This window comes from Mytilus galloprovincialis, chromosome 7 (assembly GCF_965363235.1).
Source record: "Mytilus galloprovincialis chromosome 7, xbMytGall1.hap1.1, whole genome shotgun sequence".
NCBI classification, from domain to species: Eukaryota; Metazoa; Mollusca; class Bivalvia; order Mytilida; family Mytilidae; genus Mytilus; species Mytilus galloprovincialis.
In genome coordinates, this window is record NC_134844.1 from 49,570,220 (window position 1) to 49,593,631 (window position 23,412).

The window sequence follows — 23,412 nt, forward strand, 5'->3', positions numbered from 1 at the left end:
CATACCGGTACCTTAGAAAAGAATTGTGACAATATATCCAATCTTTTCAAAAACCAAAGACTAACGTCACTAGAAGCAGCAGTTAGTTGTCATAGATACTCTAGATAGAAAGATAATCTGCCACTTTTATAAAAGGGACTACACATAGTTTTTGAAAGGGTATAATCGGTTTGTGCCGAAATTACTTTCTTTAGTCCAGAAACTCATTTGTGCTAAATGGTAATCTCCACCCACATTTAGGACTGGCAGTTATTTGTAGTCTTTATCAACAGCTTGCACTTTTTCTAAATTATATTTGGTTTGATTAAGGTAGTGTATATCAAACAGCTGTTGGAAATATTTTGGACAACCCTCTTATTTACAATATCATTTGATCAACACCTAGTGGTCTTTGGTGGTATCTCGCATAACATTAATAAGGTCTTTTTTAAAAGGCAACTTGAAATTATTGGTCCCATATTTATGTGCTATAGCAAATGTATGGGCTGCTGATCTGCATATATGATAGCAATATATTCTTATGTTTTCAATGACCCCTTATTTCTTCACTCCACTTTATAAGCTAGAAATAAATGTTATTCCATATTTTATTGGTTTTTTTAAAGGTATCATAATTTAGACATAAAGACAAAACTAAGCACAGTGAAAAAAGTCTACTCTGTCCTGTAAAGTTTGAGATGTTTTTGTTGTTCAATCTTTGTCACTTGTATGGAAACACTAAATCTTGATAACCTACAACAGAAACATTATCACTTTTATTTCAATTCAATTGTTGCAGTTATCATGCATGTAATAGAGAAAATGATAAATTAGACCAGATCTCCACATTAATAATATCAAAACTAGAGGCTTAAATGAGCCTGTGTCACTCACGTGATACTTTTATTAACAATTGATGCATGATACAGAAATTGTCCATACCAATCGTCAGTGTTTACCATACAATACAGTACTTCTATACACTGTCTGTATACAGTATTTGTCGGATTTTGTCCATACCTATCGTCGATGTTTGACATAAAATACAATACTCCTATATACCGTATATCAACAGTATTTGTCTATACCTACCGTCGGTGGTTAACATACAACACAGTCCTCCTATATACCGTATATCAACAGTATTTGTCTATATCTACCGTCAGAGGTTAACATACGATACAATACTCCTATATACCGTATATCAACAGTATTTGTCTATACCTACAGTCGGTGGTTAACATGCAATAAAGTGCTCCTATATACCGTCTATCAACAGTATTTGTCTATACCTACCGTCAGTGTTCAACATACGATATAGTACTCCTTCGCACCGTCCATCAACAGTATTTGTCTATACCTACCGTCGGTGGTTAACATACGATATAGACTAGTACTCCTTTACACAGTCTATCAACAGTATTTGTCTTAACCTGCTGTCGGTGATTTACATACAATATAGTACTTCTTTACACAGTCTATCAACAGTTTTTGTCTATACCTACCGTCGGTGGTTAACATACGATATAGTACTCCTTTACACAGTCTATCAACAGTATTTGTATATATTTACCGTCGATGGTTAACATACGATAACGTACTTCTTTACACAGCCTTTCAACATTATTTGTCTATACCTACCGGCGGTGGTTAACATACGATATAGTGCTCCTTAACACAGTCTATCAACAGTATTTGTATATATCTACCGTCGATGGTTAACATACGATAAAGTACTCCTTTACACAGCCTTTCAACATTATTTGTCTACACCTACCGTCGGTTGTTAACATACGATATAGTACTCCTATATACTGTCTATCAACAGTATTTGTCTATACCTACCGTCGGTGGTTAACATTCAATATAGTGATCCTATATACCGTCTATCAACAGTATTTGTCTATACCTACCGTCGGTGTTAACATACAATATAGTGCTCCCATATACCGTCTATCAACAGTATTTGTCTATACCTACTGTCGGTAGTTAACATACAATATAGTGCTCCTATATACCGTCTATCAACAGTATTTGTCTATACCTACCGTCGGTATTTGACATACAATATAGTGCTCCCATCAACCGTCTATCAACAGTATTTGTCTATACCTACCGTCGGTGGTTAACATACAATATAGTGCTCCTATATACCGTCTATCAACAGTATTTGTCTATACCTACCGTCGGTGGTTAACATACAATATAGTGCTCCCATATACCGTCTATCAACAGTATTTGTCTATACCTACTGTCAGTAGTTAAAATACAATATAGTGCTCCTATATACCGTCTATCAACAGTATTTGTATATACCTACCGTCGGTAGTTAACATACAATATAGTGCTCCTATATACCGTCTATAAACAGTATTTGTCTATACCTACCGTCGGTGGTTAACATACAATATAGTGCTCCTATATACCGTCTATCAACAGTATTTGTCTATACATACCGTCAGTGTTTAACATACGATATAGTACTCCTTTGCACCGTCCATCAACAGTATTTGTCTATACCTACCGTCGGTGGTTAACATACGATATAGTACTCCTATATACCGTCTATCAACACTATTTGTCTATACCTACTGTCGGTAGTTAACAAAAATATAGTGCTGCTATATACTGTCTATCAACAGTATTTGTCTATACCTACCGTCGGTGGTTAACATTCAATATAGTCCTCCTATATACCGTCTATCAACAGTATGTTTCTATACCTACTGTCGGTAGTTAACATACAATATAGTGCTCCTATATACCGTCTATCAACAGTATTTTTCTATACCTACTGTCGGTAGTTAACATACAATATAGTGCTTCTATATACCGTCTATCAACAGTATTTGTCTATACCTACCGTCGGTGGTTAACATACAATATAGTGCTCCTACAATGTATATACCGTCTATCAACAGTATTTGTCTATACCTACCGTCGGTGGTTAACATACAATAGAGTGCTCCTACAATGTATATACCGTCTATCAACAGTATTTGTCTATACCGACTGTCGGTAGTTAACATACAATATAGTGCTCCTATATACCGTCTATCAACAGTATTTGTCTATACCTACCGTCGGTGGTTAACATACATTATAGTGCTCCTATATACCGTCTATCAACAGTATCTTTCTATACCTACTGTCGGAAGTTAACATACAATATAGTGCTCATATATACCGTCTATGAACAGTATTTGTCTATACCTACTGTCGGTAGTTAACATACAATATAGTGCTCCTATATACCGTCTATCAACAGTATTTGTCTATACCTACCGTCGGTGGTTAACATACAATATAGTGCTCCTATATACAGTCTATCAACAGAATTTGTCTATATCTACCGTCGGTGGTTAACATACAATATAGTGCTGCTATATACCGTCTATCAACAGTATTTGTCTATACCTACTGTAGGTAGTTAACATACAATATAGTGCTCCTATATACCGTCTATCAACAGTATTTGTCTGTACCTACTGTCGGTAGTTAACATACAATATAGTGCTCCTATATACCGTCTATCAACAGTATTTGTCTATACCTACCGTCGGTGGTTAACATAAGATATAGTGCTCCTATATACCGTCTATCAACAGTATTTGGCTATACCTACCGTCAGTGGTTAACATGGAATATACTGCTCCTATATAACGTCTATCAACAGTATTTGGCTATACCTACCGTCAGTGGTTAACATATAATATAGTGCTCCTATATACTGTCTATCACCAGTATTTGTCTATACCTACCGTCGGTGGTTAACATACAATATAGTGCTCTTATATACCGTCTATCAACAGTATTTGTCTATACCTACTGTCGGTAGTTAACATACAATACAGTGCTCCTATATACCATCTATCAACAGTATATGTCTATACCTACCGTCGGTAGTTAATATACAATATAGTGCTTCTATAAACCGTCTATCAACAGTATTTGTCTATACCTACCGTCGGTGGTTAACATAAGATATAGTGCTCCTATATACCGTCTATCAACAGTATTTGGCTATACCTACCGTCAGTGGTTAACATGGAATATACTGCTCCTATATACCGTCTATCAACAGTATTTGGCTATACCTACCGTCAGTGGTTAACATACAATATAGTGCTCCCATATACCGTCTATCAACAGCATTTGTCTATATCTACCGTCGGTGGTTAACATACAATATAGTGCTCCCATATACCGTCTATCAACAGTATTTGTCTATACCTACTGTCGGTAGTTAACATACTATATAGTGCTCCTATATACCATCTATCAACAGTATATGTCTATACCTACTGTTGGTGGTTAACATACAATATAATGCTCCCATATACCGTCTATCAACAGTATTTGTCTATACCTACTGTCGGTAGTTAACATACAATATAGTGCTTCTATATACCGTCTATCAACAGTATTTGTCTATGCCTACCGTCGGTGGTTAACATACAATATAGTGCTCCTACAATGTATATACCGTCTATCAACAGTATTTGTCTATACCTACCGTCGGTGGTTAACATACAATATAGTGCTCCCATATACCCTCTATCAACAGTATTTGTCTATACCTACCGTCGGTGGTTAACATAAGATATAGTGCTCCTATATACCGTTTATCATCAGTATTTGTCTATACCTACTGTCGGTAGTTAACATACAATATAGTGCTCCTATATACCGTCTATCAACAGTATTTGTCTATACCTACCGTCGGTGGTTAACATACAAAATAGTGCTCATATATACCGTCTATCAACAGTATCTGTCTATACCTACTGTCGGTAGTTAACATACAATATAGTGCTCATATATACCGTCTATGAACAGTATTTGTCTATACCTACTGTCGGTAGTTAACATACAATATAGTGCTCCTATATACCGTCTATCAACAGTATTTGTCTTTACCTACCGTCGGTGGTTAACATACAATATAGTGCTCCTATATACCGTCTATCAACAGTATTAATCTATACCTACTGTGGGTAGTTAATATACAATATAGTACTCCTATATACGGTCTATCAACAGTATTTGTCTATACCTACCGTCGGTGGTTAACATACAATATAGTGCTCCTATATACCGTCTATTAACAGTATTTGTTTATACCTACCGTCGGTGGTTAACATACAATATAGTGCTCCTATATACCGTCTATCACCAGTATTTGTCTATACCTACCGTTGGTGGTTAACATAAGATATAGTGCTCCTATATACCGTCTATCAACAGTATTTGGCTATACCTACCGTCAGTGGTTAACATGGAATATAGTGCTCCTATATACCGTCTATCAACAGTATTTGTTTATACCTACTGTCGGAGGTTAACATAGAATATAGTGCTCCTATATACCAAGAGGGATAATTAACGGATCTGCATCTAGAATTTATCATGCTGCCCTTTTTTTGGATTTTTTAAATTCTTGTTATCCCTCAATTTTTACATTCATCCCAAATAATACAACAGTAGTCAATTAGGGGCAGAACACCCATTGTATTATGTTTTCTTGCAGTTATATAAAAAAAATGTATTTAAGAAAGATGGTATATTCTGGATGATATATTAACACAACCTTGGTCAATTTGATTTCTCCAGTTACTTAGTGGGCTGTCAATTTTGAAACTAATATTTTTTCACATGAAGAATTTTGTAATACATTAATTTATTATCAAGTTTGGTTGAAAAGTCTGAATAGTTTCTGCTTTGTTCCAGTAATCAAACATTTTGTTTCATTTGCATCTATGAACATGTTATTCATTTTACACCACTCTTCAACCCTGTATAAATCTTCTTGAACATCATCATTTATATTTTCTAGATGTTTCCCCCTTATTTATGAATAGTGGTGTCATCAGCATATACAACGAAATAGGTCTGTTTCACAATTTTTAATGCATAAGGGAAGGTCATTTATAAATAGCACAAACAATAGAGGACAAGGTATAGAACATTGGGGAACACCAAATTTTACATGTTGTTGTTCAGAGTTAACATTACAAATGTATACCTTTTGTTATTCAGGTAAGACTTAAAAAAACTAACAGTAGTCTCACTAAATCCATAAATGTCGAGCTTTAAACAAAGAAAGTCATATTCTACCAAATCAAAAGCTTTTTTTTAAATCTTAATAAAATTGCTAGGTTTAAATTACCATCTTTCATTTCTTGCAACCATGTGTCAATGATATTAAATAAATGTCAAGCTCAATCCAGTATATATTCCAAGTTATGGACAAATGATAATGCTATTAAAAATACCAAATCATAACCAGTGCCTTTCTCTTTTTCTATTTACAGTATATGACTAGATAATAATGATTACTTTTTTCAACTATTTTCATACTTTTTTGTTTCCTCTGCTTTTGTATTAAGGGCATAATTGTTTATGGCAAACTAAGCATCTACATAATCAAACTATTCCTAACTATACTCTACCTCAAATTCTGGAAACTGCACAATTTTTGTCATAGCAGTCTTATGGTAGCTGAACTATTTCTATTTTTTGTAAATCTGGATTAATAAGTCTTTTGTCACATTCTGGGGCTATAGAAAAAAAACATTACAGAATTATCAAAATTATGTGTGTATAATGTTTGTGTACAGTCATTCAACTAAAAAAAGGACAAAAATTATTTTTTTGTGTATAAATAAATAATTGTGATTTTAATGTCTTTATATTATTAAAAAAACTTCAAAAGATTAAATTTAAATTATAATCTAAACATGAAAGAGCACATATAAATCAACCTTTTACTCAGATTTATATCTAAAACCAGTTATAACTAGCTATAATATCTTTGACTTCACAAATATCATCATCTAATTTTACAGATCAGTATTTATTTGGTGGCACTTCCTGCACACTAAGTATGTTATGCCTTAGGTTTAATTTTGATGCAATCACATTTCAGAAGGTACATGTCTTGAACTGTTTTAATGAATAAATTACAGTTTTAAACTCAGTTTAGGCTGACCTGAGGTCAATAGTCTTAAACAATGTCATCAAACTGTCAGTTTTACTGTAATATATTGATATTGTGACATTTATGGGAAAGAGCATATGAGTTAGTCATATTGGTCAATACAATGGAAAGTTTATAGCTGAGACTACTATAACACTATGTGTTATACTAGTAGTCTCAGTTTATAACTATGTTAATTATATACATGACATATAATAATTAAATCATTTAAAAAACTATTCCAAAGATTTCTCTCAAATCATGTTTACATTTTTTTAGAGAAGAGTCTGTCTGAAATATATTCAGGGGTAGTCCAAATAATTATGACTTCTTAAAAAGCTATATTATGGGGGGAAAAGGGGGGGGTCTATTATTTTTTTTTCATACAGGAGGAAGACGTCAAAGCCAAAAAAAAAAAAAAAAACACCAACAAAACAAAATAAAATAATAGCCTGTCAAGACGTCCCTATATCATAATAATTTGGTGTAATTTTGGGATAATACATTTAACTTCCTTTGATGTCGGGGAGGGGATAAGTTTTGACGATTAGTTATTCTTGAAACTAACAATAATTATTTCTTATTGTTACTTTGTTAAGCGAACGCGATGTGTGGTTCTCGAGTTATTTAAAAAAAAAGGGGGGGTTGTTACTATATCAAATTTACACAGTTTGGAGACAATAAATATTTAAAATCTAACCATAAACTCCAATGTTCCTGCTTTTTTTAGCAGAAGAAACACGATGGCATTCTCGTCTCTGTTATAATCAATAGTTAACTCATTTCTTCTTCCAGGTTATTTCTTAATCAATTATGATTATCAGCTGTCTATCTATTTACCATGTTTATGTTAAACTGGTCCGTAATTCCATCGTAGTGTATCGATAAGTGAACACAACAGGGAACCAGTTTATTAAACGTCTGTAAACCGAGGTATATAATATACAAGGTCCTGAGTCAGTAACCGTAACTATCACCGTGCTTTGTGCGCATGCGCAAGAAACACCAACAACAAGGATAAAACAGGGTACACAGTTCCGTAATTTCGTATATTTTTCTTATCTTCATACTAAAGAGCTCCAAAAGTAGGCGTGCTTAGGTGCACTGGGCGGGTCTAAAAACCGACTCTCGGTGGTTAACGTCTCTCGATGGTTAACTTTAAGTGCCTACCTAATTATTTGGACTACATGTCTGCCACCGACTATATTGCTAAATTGCTAAAGGGTTTGTATAGTGACACTATACAAATCCTTAATTGCTCTGGTTTATTTTTAAAAGAAAACAAAATCATTACAATGTACTAGAGTAGTAAAGTACCGATTATGATTGTTAAAAAATGAGTCCCGATGCCTTATACTACATTTAAAAATGATTTTCAGATTTCCCTCCCCTATCCTTCTTAGCTCCTTTGAAAACGTAGTCACATGTAATGTCATGAATGTGTAAGGCTGTGGTTAAACATCTAAGAATTGAAATAGTTAAAATTCATATTTATGATTTATGTCAACATTAGGGAGCTACCATTTGATTTTTATGGGGGGGCTAGGATGAAAAATTTTGTCCTGCCTTTTTTTTTAGCTGTAATCTCTGTCCTGCCTTTTTATTTTTCACTCTGTTCGGTCCTGCCTTTTTTTTTTTAGTTTATCCTGACTTTTTTTTACCTAAATTGTCGTCCTGACTTTTTTTTTTTTGCAAGTGTCTCATCCTGCCTTTTTTTTTACTCAAAACTCCTGTCCTGCCTATTTTTTTCAAATTTCATCCTAGCCCCCCCATAAAAATCAAATGGTAGCTCCCTTATTGTAACAATTATAAAAATCATTGTAATAAATTACTTTGCTCTTCATAGGCCCTTTAATTAGAATAAAAATATCTTATCTTATAAATGATTTTAATCTGTAATATTATTATTAATGTATCTAGTAAATAGGTGTTTTTATGGGAAATGTTACATTAAATGTAAGTGATGATGATGATGAACAACTAGAGAGGTTTGTCACAGAATCTTACAGATATCAGAATTTCGTTACCCAAATCTACTTAAATTTACTATGTTTTATAAAAGAGAGACAGATACCAGACATGCCAGAGGGACAGTCAAACTCATAAATCGAAAATAGATTGACAACGCCAGGCAAAAAATGAAAAAGACAAACAATAGAATACATGACACAACATAGAAAACTAAAGAATAAACAACACAAACCCCACCAAAAACTAGATGTGATCTCAGGTGCTCAGGAAGGGAAAGATTATAAGATCCTGCTCCACATGTGTCTTCCGTCGTGTTGCTTATGTTAGAACAAATCCGGTAAATAGTCTAACTCTGTAGGTCGCATTCATGAAAGGGAAGGGGATTGTAGTTACAACGTAAGGAACATATCCAATATTATAGTCCAGTCAAACTAAGTTTGAACCTCAAACTAATTGAAACAGAAAATGTTTTAGAACTAATCTATAGCATTAAGCCCTAAATAAACACAGAAATAAGTCCCATAATACCTTACTTGAGGAAAACTCAAATTTTGAATTTTAAATTTCTTATCGAAATTAACATTGGGAGGGAGCTAATTCACGCAAAACTTAGTCTTTTTTTTGTCAGTTTTTGGTTGATTATCTTAAAATTCATGTAAAATATGAAATTTTGATGGGGTTATAAGTTCAGATTTGACTATATTATATAATCTTCTGCTCATGAAATGTACAAAACTGAAGTTTTATGGATATTTTTATATTTTTATGCACATTTTTCATTAAACAAAAGAAATTGCAAATTTATGGATTTAAGTGACCATTTTGAAAAAATAATTTGAATATATTCAAATTATTTATTCAAGAAAACTCACAAAGAGCATAAAATGAACAATATAAATGCATATGTACATAAATATTGAGAAAGAGTTATAGCTGACAAAGAGATCTAATACACACATAAAAAAGGAAATATTATATTATATGGTATGATAAATATCAAGGGAGACAACCCTGTTCTTATGTAAATACTCTATTAAGTTACCATATCCATACAACAAATAAATATATATATATATATATATATATGACAGAACACTAAGATGATAATTTTTCTGTTGCTTTGCTATCAGTTTTGTAAAATATACTCAAACTTAGAAATCTAGATATATTTCTACATACATTGGCATGTTCATTACTCATAAGCCAAATAAATTTGTTATCTGTGTTCAGTTTTGAAATTGTTTATTATAGTATATCTGTCAATCATATTTGTTTAGCATCTACCTTGGCTTGTGTAAAGAAACTTTTAATCACAAAATTAAGAATAATTGTTTATTAAATTTTATTCAATTTGAGATTCTTTACCATGACATGGTGAAAAATCTAATAAATGGTCAACTAATGAATTATGAAATTTAGGTTGTAGATTGATTAAAGATATGAAAACATCTTCAGAGTTATTGGTTATACTCTGAAGAAGGCTAAAATATCAAGCATCAATACATTCTGTTGAATAGAAGCAGTAAAGTTTTAATTTTGTATCAATTTTTATTGATATTTCCTCTTTTTGCAGAGTTATCTCCCTTCTCAATGCAAATCTCCATAGGAATTTTAAAATCATGAAGTTTTAGTTTTCCTCAAGTTACATTTTATGGGACTTTTTTCTGTGTATATTTGGGATATAATGCAGAAGATTAAAAATTCAAAATCTTCTGTTGCAATTAATTCAAGGTTAGGGTCAAATTTATGCTAGATTGACTATCATTTGTGAAACTGTTATTCCATAACGGTCAACCAACTCATGATGGTGTCGGTAAAATTTCAGAGGGATGATTTCAACTCCATTATTTGGAACTCTTGGCCACATAAATTAATATGTGTGTTTCCTATCTACTATAAACTATACCAGAGACATATAAATACCTCTCTGACATGTCTGACTGTACAATAGACAATACTTATTAGCACAAACACATTTATATTAAAAGTCATTTGTTAAAAAGGATTAATCTATATATACTGAATATTGTTTTGTAATTACGGTAGTTTAGCACTCTTCCACCTACATTTTATGATTTTTTTTATAAAGTTTATATCAAAGGCTTATACATGTTATAAATACCAGCAAGATTTTGGAATGCCAACTAACCATTTTGAAGGAATTATACTGTCATTATCATGGTTATACTCCTTGGACAAAATGTTCGGGGGAAAAAAATCTTTGGAAAATGATATTGTTTGTATTTGGGGCATGCCTACATTTCTTGCGATATATATATTTAAGTTTTTGCCCTTGGGTCGATAAAATATATGCATCAAAGGGATCATTGGAAAGCTGTTCTTTTATTTGAAGTTTCTCTTTTTAAGAATGAGTTGAGAAGCTTGACCAGAGGATATAAATCTGTATGAATGAGATCATTAAAAATTGAAAACTTCATACCTGCCAACTTTTCAAAATGCCCATGGGGGTTTTACTTAAAGGATGGCAATTATAGTCCAAGAAAACCTTCATTTGGCCTTCAGTAATCTGGATGGATTTTTTCTCTATGGGCGCAGGGCCCCAAAAATAAATTCAATGGGAAATTTTTAGAATTAATGGGCCATGTTGTCAAATGAATGGGCCATTCATTTACAATTAAAAAAAAGAATAAAAGTCTATATTTCAGCAAAGAGGTAGTGGTACTTACCAGTATGATTATACGACCGCAAAATTATTTTTGCGTCGTATATTGCTATCATGTTGTCTGCTTCGTCTCCCTCGTCCGAAGACACATTTATTGTCCGGACAATAACTTTAGTTTTAGTGAATGGATCTCTATAAATTTTTACTAGAAGATTCAATACCACGAAAGGAAGGTTAGGATTGATTTTGGGGGTTATGGTCTCAATAGTTAAGGAATTAAGGGCCAAAAAGTGGCCCAAAATAAGCATTTTTTGTAGTTTAAGTGTATGAATCTCTCTGAAATTTCCATACCATGAAGGGATGGTTAGTATTGACTTTGGGGGTTTGTTTTCTGGTCATTGGATAATTAAGACAATTTAAAATCAGTGTAAGGGAGGTAATTATCAATGGTGTTGGTATTACTTGATCTTTCAGCAGCATTCGATGTGATCGATCATTCAATATTGTTTCAACGGCTCGAACATTCGTATGGGATAACTGGAAAAGCATTAAATTGGATTCGTTCTTATCTTACCAACAGGAACCAGCGAGTCGTTATAGGGTCGGATAGATCAAACGCCAGTCATCTGCCATTCGGAGTTCCGCAAGGTTCAGTTCTCGGTCCAAAACTGTATTGTCTTTTTTCGAGACCAATTGGAAATATATGCCGTCGTCATGGTTTCAAATTTCATTGCTATGCAGATGACACACAGGTCTACATGACAATCAAACCGCTCGATGACTGGAACAACTACGTTAAAAGACTTGAATTGTGTTTGGAAGAAATTGGCATTTGGATGTCAAACAATCTGTTGAAACTAAACCAGGATAAAACGGAACTGATCGTCTTTTCATCGAAACATCAGTCGAAGAACATGCCTGTTTTCCAACTTAAAGTAGGTGAAAATGTCATCAATAGTGTCACATCGGTACGTAATCTTGGTGTTTATTTTGACAGCCGTCTTACCATGGAAAAACAAGTTGCGTCTATCGTAAAATCGTGTAATTACCATCTGTGCAACATTGGACGAATCCGACATTTCATCTCTACGGATGCTTGTAAAACTCTGGTTAATTCCCTTGTAACTTCCAGACTTGACTACGCAAATAGTCTACTCTTCGGCGTTAACAAGTGTCAAATTGAAAGGTTACAGAGAGTTCAGAACACTGGAGCCCGTCTTGTTACGAAAACTAGGAAAAGAGAACACATTACACCTATTCTCGCTGGACTGCACTGGCTCCCTGTTGAATTCCGGCCAAAGTTCAAAATCCTTGTCTATACGTACACGGCACTGCAAGGAACTGCCCCGGACTATATACAGGAACTATTACATCTCCAAACAACAACTAGGGCACTACGATCAGAGGGCAGCCTTAGACTCGAACTGCCACATGTCCGAACAAAAACGTACGGCGAAAGACAATTTAATCGTGCTGCCGCTACCCTATGGAACAATCTACCTGTACAAATTCGTCACTCTAAATCTGTTCAGTGTTTTAAAAAACAATTGAAGACATATTTTTACAGACTTGCGTTTAATAAGCTGTTATCTTAATTCTTATTCCTTTTATTTGAAAATGTGCTGTGATTTTTGTTTTTTTGTTTTCTTCGTACAATTTTTATTCTAGCAAAAGTTTTCATGACCATTTCAATTATTTATTATAATCTTTCTGCTAAATTTTTAATATTTATTATTGATTTTAATTCTATTATTTTTCTATCAATATAATTATTTATGTTCATATATCTTTTCATATATACGTTTTTAGTTCTTTTAAACATAACATTTTTTTTTTATTTCATTTTGTTTTGTGGTTAACTTAATATATTTTTATCATGTATATATGTAAAGCGCCTTAGAGTGATTTTATTGTTATATAGGGCGCTATAGAAATTTTTACTATTATTATTATTATTATTAATTCAAAAACATTTAACATACAATGTTGGGTATGTTCAGATTTACCTCCCTTACACTATTTGTAAATTACTTGTAAATTATACCTAAAGAAATGTCAGGTTTTGGACTAATTATAAAAAAAGGGGGGTGGTAGTAGTTTTCAATTTTATTTTTTCCAAATTTTTGAAAATTTTGAAGAAGAAATCATTACTAGCACAATATTGACTATATATTTGTAAGATCATGACATTTGTTTTGTGTCAGAAACCCATATTATGTCAAAAATTTGATCACAATCCAAATTCAGAGCTGTATCAAGCTTGAATGTTGTGTCCATACTTGCCCAACTGTTCAGGGTTCGTCCTCTGCGGTCGTATAAAGCTGCGCCCTGGGGAGCACCTGGTTCTAATTGATATCATGGATATCTGTAATTTTGCAATTTCAATGAATATACAATTACTTCTTCCAAGCCAGGCAATATTTTTAATAACCTTTATTGACAATTTTCTACATATTAAATGCCTGTACCAAGTTTTTGAAATTGTTGCCTTAAAGAACATTTCTTTTTAATTTTGAAATTTATTCCTGCAGAAAAACATGGACAACTCAAGAAAGCAAGGTGCGAAGCGTAGACGAAGTTCTCCAAGTTACCATGGGGCATCAAAAAATGGATCTCCATCAAGATCATTTTCCTCATCTACTTCTTTCGAAGACACGTCTTGGACAAGTATAAAACCAGAACATTCAGACGGAAGATCAATCAGTTTAAATTGGACAAAGACAGACTTTGAAGAAGATTGTGGAATGTACTATGATATAAACAGTTCCCCTATATACAACTTATTTTCTTTACCCTCAACAATGGCCGAAAAAAGGACAATAATTCCTAAAATTTGCCTGAATGATTTGCCAGAGATAGTGAAAACCTTGGTACTTTTGACAAAAGAAAAATGGAACTTCTCGTTAAATGATTGTGATGGTTACACTTACAAAAGTCACATAGAGCGTGCAGAGGCTATTAATGAAGCGAAGAGAGCTTGTCAACATTTTTTGTCTTGCTTTAATGATATTGAAGAATTGATAAGCTCATTGCCAGATATTGATAAAAGGTAATAATACTGTAAATTCATTTATTTTCATGGGTATCAATTTTCATGAATAAACATATGATAAATGAAAACTTACATGTTCTTGGATATTTAATTTCGAGGTTATGACAAAATCTGCATACAATCGTATGGAAAATTTCTTATTCATTGAATGTTTAATAACCTGTACCCATGAAAACCACAAAATTTGGTATCCAACGAATAATAATGAATCCACAGTACTGTATATCATTGGCGGATCAAGGCGGGGTCCGGGGGTTGGAACCTCCTCTTTTTTTGGGCCGATCAATGCATTTAAATGGGGACATATAGTCGGAACCCCCCTTTGTCCTGGGTTGGAAACCCCCCTTTTTAAAATTGCTGGATCCGCCACTGTATATTTACTTAAACTCATTTTCCTGAAAAATCTATTTTTGTTACTCATTGGAAAATACCAATAATTTGTCAATTTTCTACGAAGAGTAAATATTTTGGCAATTTTTGTTAGTTGGAAAATAATATTACTTTGTCGAACTTGGTTTTTTTCTTATATAAATACACCATCAAAATATGAAAATTGCAAATTTGGTTATAAATGAGTATACATGAAAATATTTTGATCTGCGAAAAAAGTTTTCATTTGAATATTCTGTTCTTGTACATGTTTGATACCAATGACATGATTGAGTCATCAATATACAATGAGGGTATGATTGAGGTTTCAGAAAAATGAGGCAAAAAAAAAACAAATAGAGGGGAAAAAAGGCTTAGAAATAGATAAGAGAATAATAATGGCTTTAAAATGAAAGAATAGAGTAACAAGATTTATAAAACACAACATATATTTTGCTGTAACAGTTTTCAGTTGGAGTATTGTAGAAAGTTGTCTCTTTCGTCTTTGGGCCTTGGCAATAATACCACATCTCCTACTTTTTATATGTTTCTACTTTATTTGTTTTAGATGTATTTACCAGTACTATAACAGTGCACTTGAGTTTTTACAGTTCAGTCTACCTATGTTTCTGTCAAAGAAGTATGATGACATAAGAAAAGAAGATTTCCAGTGGCTTTTTACCAAATTTTCAGAAATATTTCTTTTAAAACCTCAGTGAGTATTGTTTATTTGAAAATCTGATATGAATACAAAAATTTTATTATGTAAATATGGAAAAGCTAATTCTTGCTATGTGACCCAAGTTGATATATTCTGCTCACTAACAATGGTTTTGAATACATGTTTAAGATCGAGTTCTGTTTGTTTTTTTTTAGATTTTTTAATCATTATAAAATTATCAAAAAATAGTTCTTGGGTGTAGGGATATTTTGAAAGTCCCTTCCTACCCTCCCACATGCATTTTAATGGAATAGCCCTAGAACTCTTTGATTTTTGAGATATTGACTTATATTTTTTATTTTTAGACCAGGAGATCTTTGCAAAAGAAAGATGAAGATAAAGAAAGAATATGAAATTGAATGTGAGGCAGACATTAGATTTACATGCCATCCTTCACCTGTAGGTTATAGTCCACCTACATGTTGTGTTGTTATGGTAACAGAGGTAAATCAAATTTATAAGGCAGAAAGTAAAATCACAAAAATACTAAACTCTATGGAAAATTCAAAACGGAAAGTCTCTAATCTAAGGGCAAAATCAAATGCTCAAACACATCAAACGAATGGATAACAACTGCCATATTCCTGACTTGATACACTCTGGTTACAGTTTGAATTTTGCTCATTATTGATTTCATGTAAATGTTGATGCCTTTGTAAATAAAAGCTGACAGAGCTTATCTTTTTATTTTGTGGCATAGCAACTATATATAAAGTTTTTGATTGAATAAAGTTTTTATTTCGTGCCTAACACTTGTCTGTTGGTTTTCCTGTTTGAACAGTTTTACACTAGTACTTTTTGGAGCCCTTTACAGCTTACTGTTCAGTGTGAGCCAAGGCTCCTTCATTGGTACTCATACCAGATCATCTTATATCTATCTCATTGGCATATATGTTTTTAATCTAAACAAAATAACAAAAAACAATAATTGTTTAAACATTTGTTAAAACTGCTGCTATTTATTACAGCAATTTGTTAAGACTGACACAGAATAAGCTGTAACAATGCCACAAAACTTTTTGATTACTGAAACGAGATATTAAAATAACATTGATGAAAGAACAACTCATGAAAAAGAAAAAATTTAGATGGGTATTTGTTGGATACCAAATTTCGTTGATTTCAATAGTACAGGTGAACCAGGAAGTTGTATGTTCAACGAATAGCAAATGTACTGTTATCTTGTATGCAGAAATCGGCAAAACCACAAAACTAAATATCCACTTACATTTAAGTTTTTCTTAATTTTCGAAAATTAGTATCGATGAAAATTAATGATTCCACAGTATCAGATTCTGAGTGCCATAACCCCTGAGTGCCACAACCCCCTCAGAATAGCAGTTCTTTTCAGTTGTTTATTCGTAACTTATAATACATCACCAATTGCAGATTGCCAAAGAAAACACAGGATCATCTAGAAATGGAGAAATAGATATTCATGCATTGTCTGATAAAGTTTTAACACAGATGGTAGCAGATTTATTATTTGAAAGTGAATTCTCCATCTTTTACCCCGGTGTTATTGGAATGTTGTGTATTGGAACAAAGGTACAATCTAAATTTTATGTAGTATACTTCAGTTTTTATGTTTTAAAAATTGTAAATTTTGAGTTTAAGGAAGTTCGCTTGTCATATTTTGGGATTTTTGTCAGATTTTCTGAATCCTCTGATTTTATCCATTTGAAAGCCTTAAAAAAAGCCCATTGACCCCCATTTTTCTTTTTATAAATATTTGACATGTATAATAAAAAGCCATCTGTAAAAGTCTTATAAAATTTTAATTATTTTTTAAATAGTATTTGAGAACTTAAACTCAAGAGAGAAAATTTTCCCTCCAAAATTTCAATGGCTAATATCTCGAAAAACAAGCACATTAACCTATATACTTTTTTTGCTCTTTTGATTCCTTTGTTAATCCCTTATCAATATAAACTAGTGATTTGAAATGGTAATTATTTTGAAACTGAGAAGCAAACTCCCTCAATGTACATTATTCATTTATTTGTGTGAAAAACTGGCAACAAGTAAAAAAATGTAGATCAGATGTAACTTTTGAAAATAATTCCATTTATTGAATTTTTACAAAACTTGAATAAGGCATTATCCTGAGATTTTTTTTCTCATTTTTAATAAGAATATTGCAAAAAATTCAGAATATAGAGTACACAGTTGCATCATTTTTTGTCCATTGACCTACATATATAGATAGTTTAATTATTTCCCAAAATATGGACTACAATTGAAAAGGGGCTGTAGGAGTGGGTGTCATTCTGTATAAAACAAAGCATTTTTATGCCTCAGTCGTAGCGGAGAGGGCATTAAGTTTTACCTTTGTCCTTCCGTATATCCCAATGTTTGTTTCCATTCTCTAAATTTAGTTTACCTCAACCAAATGTTATGAAACTTGAAACAAAATGCTTATTAACACAAAACACAGATCAAGTTTGAATTTTGGTGGTGTGACGTCACCTTAACCGTTCTAGAGTTATGCCCCTTTACAAAGAGGAAAATTGCTGAATTTTTCTTTTCTGTTCTCAAGTTTAGTTTGTCTCAACCAAATGATACATAACTTAGACAAAATGCTTATTAACACAAAACACAGAATAAATTTGAACTTTGGTGTCGTCACTTTAATCATTCTAAAGTTCTGCCCCTTTACTAATTGAAAAATAGCTGAATTTTTCGTTTCTGTTGTCAAAGTTTTGTTTGCCTCAACCAAATGTTATTAATGTTTATGACCATAAAAAACAGATCAAGATTGAATTTTGGTGATGTCACTTTCGTTGTTCTAGAGTTATGCCCCTTAACAAATGGAAAAATTGCTGAAGTTTTCATTTTTACAATCTTTAATTTAAGTTAGCCTCACCCAAATGTTATAAAACTTATACACAATGCTTACCACCTATAAATACAGATCAAATTTGATTTTTTGTGGTGTCTTTTTTACCGGTTCAGAGTTATGCCCCTTTACAAATGGAAAAGTTGCTGAATTTTTCGATTTCATTCTCTAACTTTAGTTTGCCTCAACCAAATGTTATGAAACTTATACACAATACTTATTACCACAACAATCAGATCAAAAAGTCAAAATTTTGGTAGTGTCACTTTTACAGTTCTTCACTTATATCCCTGTATGACTTTGTATGATATATGCTATTTGACAAATTCCCCATCTATTTTCCAGGATCCTGTAAATTATAGACAAGAGTCTTGATAATATTAAATCCAGAATATTATAGAAAATAAAGCCCTTATTCAGATGTCCATAAAAATATTCTTCTACCCTTTTATTCAAGACTGACATGATACTCTTGTTTATTTGGTATGAAGATAAATTTCCACACAAATCTGATGATGGTTTATCAATGACTTCTCTCCTTTTGTACATTGTGTACTTAAGTTTTTTATGTCTTTATAATCATGATAACCAACTTCTTAAAATTAAAGTCAGACTGACCCTGTGAATTTTGTTTTCGTCAATAATCAATAATCTTCCTATTTTCATAGTTTCTAAGTTTTCTCTCTTTCACCAACTTAATGAAAGTCATTTTTTGTGAAATTTTTATGTGGATTAATCATATTTGTTATGTACCGGTACTAGTTTTTTTAATGGGTTTCATGGGTATAGGAGTTCAACAATTTACTTGGCATAATCACTTCAGTCGTGACTACAGATTTTAAAACATTTCAAAGTTTACAAGTTAAAGTTTGAAGATATCCATTTGTGATAAGTCAATGGTATTTAGAATGTATTGACATTTATCATTTCCAGGGGATTGTTTTGCCCTGCAGTATCAAAATAAGTTCAAATGAAGTGGATGTAAGAAATTAAAGGCAACAGTAAGGCCTTCAGCAATGAGAAAAACCAATGAAGTATAGTTGGCTATATAAGGCTCTGACATGAAAAATATGATACAATTCAATTGAGAAAACTCATTTCATTTCAGTATTTGCATTTTTTATACTATCAAAATTTCATACAAATTTAAGATCCTTGAGTTTACAGTTTCTTTTTTCTTTTTCAGTTAATTTTTCTGTACTGTGAAATACCTGGCCACAAATTGCTGGCTATAAAGAAAAATGGAAAACTTGAAGAAACTGAGAAAGCTTATATTCAGTTCACAAGAGCATTTGATTACCTTGTAGCAGATGACAGGAATGAGATTCTTGACTACTTGTTCTGGCTTGGATACATACAGTCATCGGGATATTTTAATCAGTGACTTATGTCTGCATGTTTTTTCAACTTAACCATAATTAGGTAAATTGTAAATTAGCTGAGGATATTCTTAGCTAAGAGTAAGAAAACTAAAAATTATTGTTTTCCTGCATTTCATTAATCATCTGAAATGCATTACTGTGGATTCATTTGTTTTTGTTGGGTAACAATTTCCATGTATTTAGGAACAGTTATATTTTTATGTACCAGTACAAAACTGTATATAGAATTTTGTGGTTTGCCAAAGTCTGCATGCGAGCCTATAATGGAAACTTTTGTTAGACATTACAATTCATGATTCCCCTTCACCAACAAAGTTCATGAAAATTGGTATCCCACAAATAATGTTAAATGAATTTTAGTAACAGTATTTCACATATTTTTTTTTACTTGAACTTTTATGTCATATGTATAAAGGTTGCATTATAAATAAACTGCCTCAAATAAATCAATTCTACAGGGTTTTTTTCTTACACAATCATGATTTGTGATACATCTGTGTGACCACAAATGTATAATGATAAAGGAAGTTGTGCTTTTGTGAGAAAATATAAAACTGAAAAATCAGAAAACAAAAATGCTGCAGTGTAATATTAAAGTCATATGAAACCTCAAATTAAAAAAAAATATGCATCTGTTTTTTATAACTAAATGGATAGTTTTCATTATAAAACTTTTGTACATATACTTTTTCTGAGGAAAATTCTTTAATTTGTCCACATTTAGAAGAAGTTTACTTATTTTTAATTGCTTGCTTCCAGGAAGCAATTCGCCGACATATTTTCCGTATGCATAGTGACCTGAGCCCACGGGGGGGTCTCTTCCTATTTAAAGGTATATACATATGTGCCGCTGGAATGGGTCCCTTTTTTGATCCGTCAAATATATCAATGGGGTGCAATTTTACCGAGGAAATATATCAATAGGTAGTAATTGACCGATTGTGATATATCAATGGGTGATAAATATATGAATGGGTTATGATTTCGCTGTGAAATATATGTATAGGTAGGGATTTCACAATTATTCAATATATGAATGGGGGGTGTTTTTAAAATCCCAGTTGCACACCTGTACCAAAAATCCCATGTTGAGACCCCCCCGTGCCTGAGCCTAACCCTCCTCGTAAAAATCCGGTGATCGCAATACGCATGGATCTGTCATTGAAATAAACAATTATCTGATTGTACATTTTAAACACGTGCTCAATACCCATGCTTTTTGTTATTTATTTACTATAAGGTGACAATCGGTAAACTTCGGCTTCAAAACACGGCATTTAATGAGCAGCCATATTTGTTAAATCATAACAGACAGAGAGAAAAAAAATTTGACGATTATACGATATATTTGTGTAAATAATGATAAAATCGTGCACAGAGGACTTAGTTTGTGATATATACATGCATTGGTAAAACATTATTTTTCACCACTCACTCGTTTCATATGACTTCATATCCAGAAATCAACGCCACTTTGCTTATTTGAATATTATACTAAAGAAATCGGATACGGGTCACGGAAATTACATTAAAATGAAAGGGAATTTTGAAAAAAATGTCTGTTTTAATTTTAATTTAAGTGATAGACAGGTTGCCGGGGAAGAAAATGAATATACACAACAATATACACCATTTAAACGAAATATAATGACTGTTGTTGCAAAAATACAGGTTCCTGAGCTATTTTAAAAATCGAAGCGAGAGGCTTTTAACATTGCAATGTAAAATACAGGCTGAAATGGCTGAAACGTCAAATTTGCAAACTTCGTGTTGAAAATTGGCTTACAAGGTCATTACAAAAACAGGTTGCCGGGGTGAAATATGAAACTTGAATTTCCAAAGAATAAGCAAGTCCAAACCTTGTATGTGTAGTCGTTGAACTCTAGGTTCCCACGTAAAATTAAAATGTCACTATTTCAAGAAGAATAAACTCAAGAAGGCACGAAAAATTCACTAAATTCACGTTCATTGTTTTGATTTTGACCGCCTGACAACTTTACGGAAATATCAAAGTGATTGTAAATAAGGACTCTGTGACGGGCAACTTATAATATCCGTGTTTTAAAGATTTTAATGATATCAAGCCTATCAAGCCAGTCCAGTTAAAAGTACTATCACGTGGTACAATTCTCATTTACATATTATGAATATTAATTAGCAAAACCACTACTAATTTCTGGCTATGTTAAATAAAGGCAAAAGATCATATTCCAATTGACTTTACCAGTACAATATAAGAGCCAAGTTTAAATATATAAATGCAGTATTAGAACCCTCCGAAAAAAATATTTGGTTGTCCACGTTGTTATGAAAATTATACTAAGATAATATTATTGTTTTATATAAAATTTTATTAAGACACTCCCTCGGACACTCCAGAACAGTAGCGTTTGATAATAAACTGGCAAGAAAAAAGCATGCAATCAAACTGAAACAGCCGATTTATACTGCAACTAGTTGTGTTTATTTCCTAAATATAGTAACATAGCTATATTTTGTATAATGTAAATTTCATCATGGAAATCTTCAAGAATTGACTATGTTTTAAAAGTAAGAATCAGGCAGTGGTGAAAACATAACAAAAAAACACTTAACTTTACATTAATTTAAGTTCAGAATGTATAATGACGCCAATATCATATTTGTTTTTGTTCCCTTTTCCTGCTCTGGTATTTCAAGCTATAACTTGCTTGAAATGCACAAGAAACTGACAATTAAGGGGAGATAACTCTGTTATTTGCTAACATTCTAATCAAAAGTGATATAGATATTTCTAGAATTACCAGGCACTCAGAAATGAAAGACCCACTATTTCTAATTCAGGATGAGAATAATTTCAAAATAGAATGGTTAGGTGAACAGGTTTTTTTTAAATTCTTCTTTAGACTTGCCTGATTCTTACAAAAAGTGGCACTTAATTATATTTTGTACCTAAATACATTTTTGTACTGTAGTGTTCAATAATATTGTTAGTTTTCCTATAGGGAAAAAAATGTTATTTTTGAAATTGAATAATATTCATGATAAATATTTCTTTTTTCTCAGGAAAAAAACCCGACTGACATCTCCTGTATGTATGTTTTGTTGAAGACTCAAGTAGTATATGAGAAAGAAGACCTGGAACAATGCAATAAAAACAAGATGTAAAATACTGTTATCACAAAGATGATGACATTTACAGAAATCTTGTAGATGTACAAGAGAATGACAATTTATTTGAATAGAACCTGCAGTAACACATGTGCTGTAAAAGGACAAGATAATGACAATTTATTTGAATAGAACCTGTAAAAGGACAAGATAATGACAATTTATTTGAATAGAACCTGTAAAAGGACAAGAGAATGACAATTTATTTGAATAGAACCTGTAAAAGGACAAGATAATGACAATTTATTTAAACTGAACCTGTAAAAGGACAAGAGAATGACAATTTATTTGAATAGAACCTGTAAAAGGACAAGATAATGACAATTTATTTGAATAGAACCTGTAAA

The 23,412-nt window shown here is 32.2% G+C and overlaps 1 protein-coding gene and 1 long non-coding RNA gene across 4 annotated transcripts; one reads left to right on the forward strand and one right to left on the reverse strand.

The window, feature by feature from the left end:
- Positions 1 to 573: 573 nt before the first annotated feature.
- LOC143081736 (uncharacterized) lies at positions 574 to 7,882 on the reverse strand. The gene is made up of 3 exons (XR_012980060.1): positions 7,659 to 7,882; positions 6,432 to 6,539; positions 574 to 732 (listed from the first exon to the last, which is right to left on the reverse strand). It is a non-coding gene; the product is annotated as an uncharacterized LOC143081736 (long non-coding RNA).
- Positions 7,883 to 8,353: 471 nt separating this feature from the next.
- LOC143083190 (uncharacterized) lies at positions 8,354 to 23,140 on the forward strand. 3 transcript variants are annotated; one of them, XM_076259426.1, is made up of 7 exons: positions 8,354 to 8,400; positions 14,084 to 14,601; positions 15,542 to 15,688; positions 16,000 to 16,138; positions 17,084 to 17,242; positions 19,720 to 19,955; positions 22,961 to 23,140. In XM_076259426.1, exons 2-6 carry the CDS (start codon positions 14,090 to 14,092, stop codon positions 19,915 to 19,917), a joined length of 1,155 nt encoding a protein of 384 aa, XP_076115541.1. In that variant the 5' UTR covers positions 8,354 to 8,400; positions 14,084 to 14,089; the 3' UTR covers positions 19,918 to 19,955; positions 22,961 to 23,140. The 3 variants fall into 3 exon arrangements, with proteins under 3 accessions (XP_076115541.1, XP_076115542.1, XP_076115543.1); XM_076259428.1 differs by having other exon boundaries at positions 8,366 to 8,384; XM_076259427.1 differs by lacking the exon at positions 22,961 to 23,140 and having other exon boundaries at positions 19,720 to 19,960.
- The last annotated feature ends 272 nt before the right edge of the window (positions 23,141 to 23,412 follow it).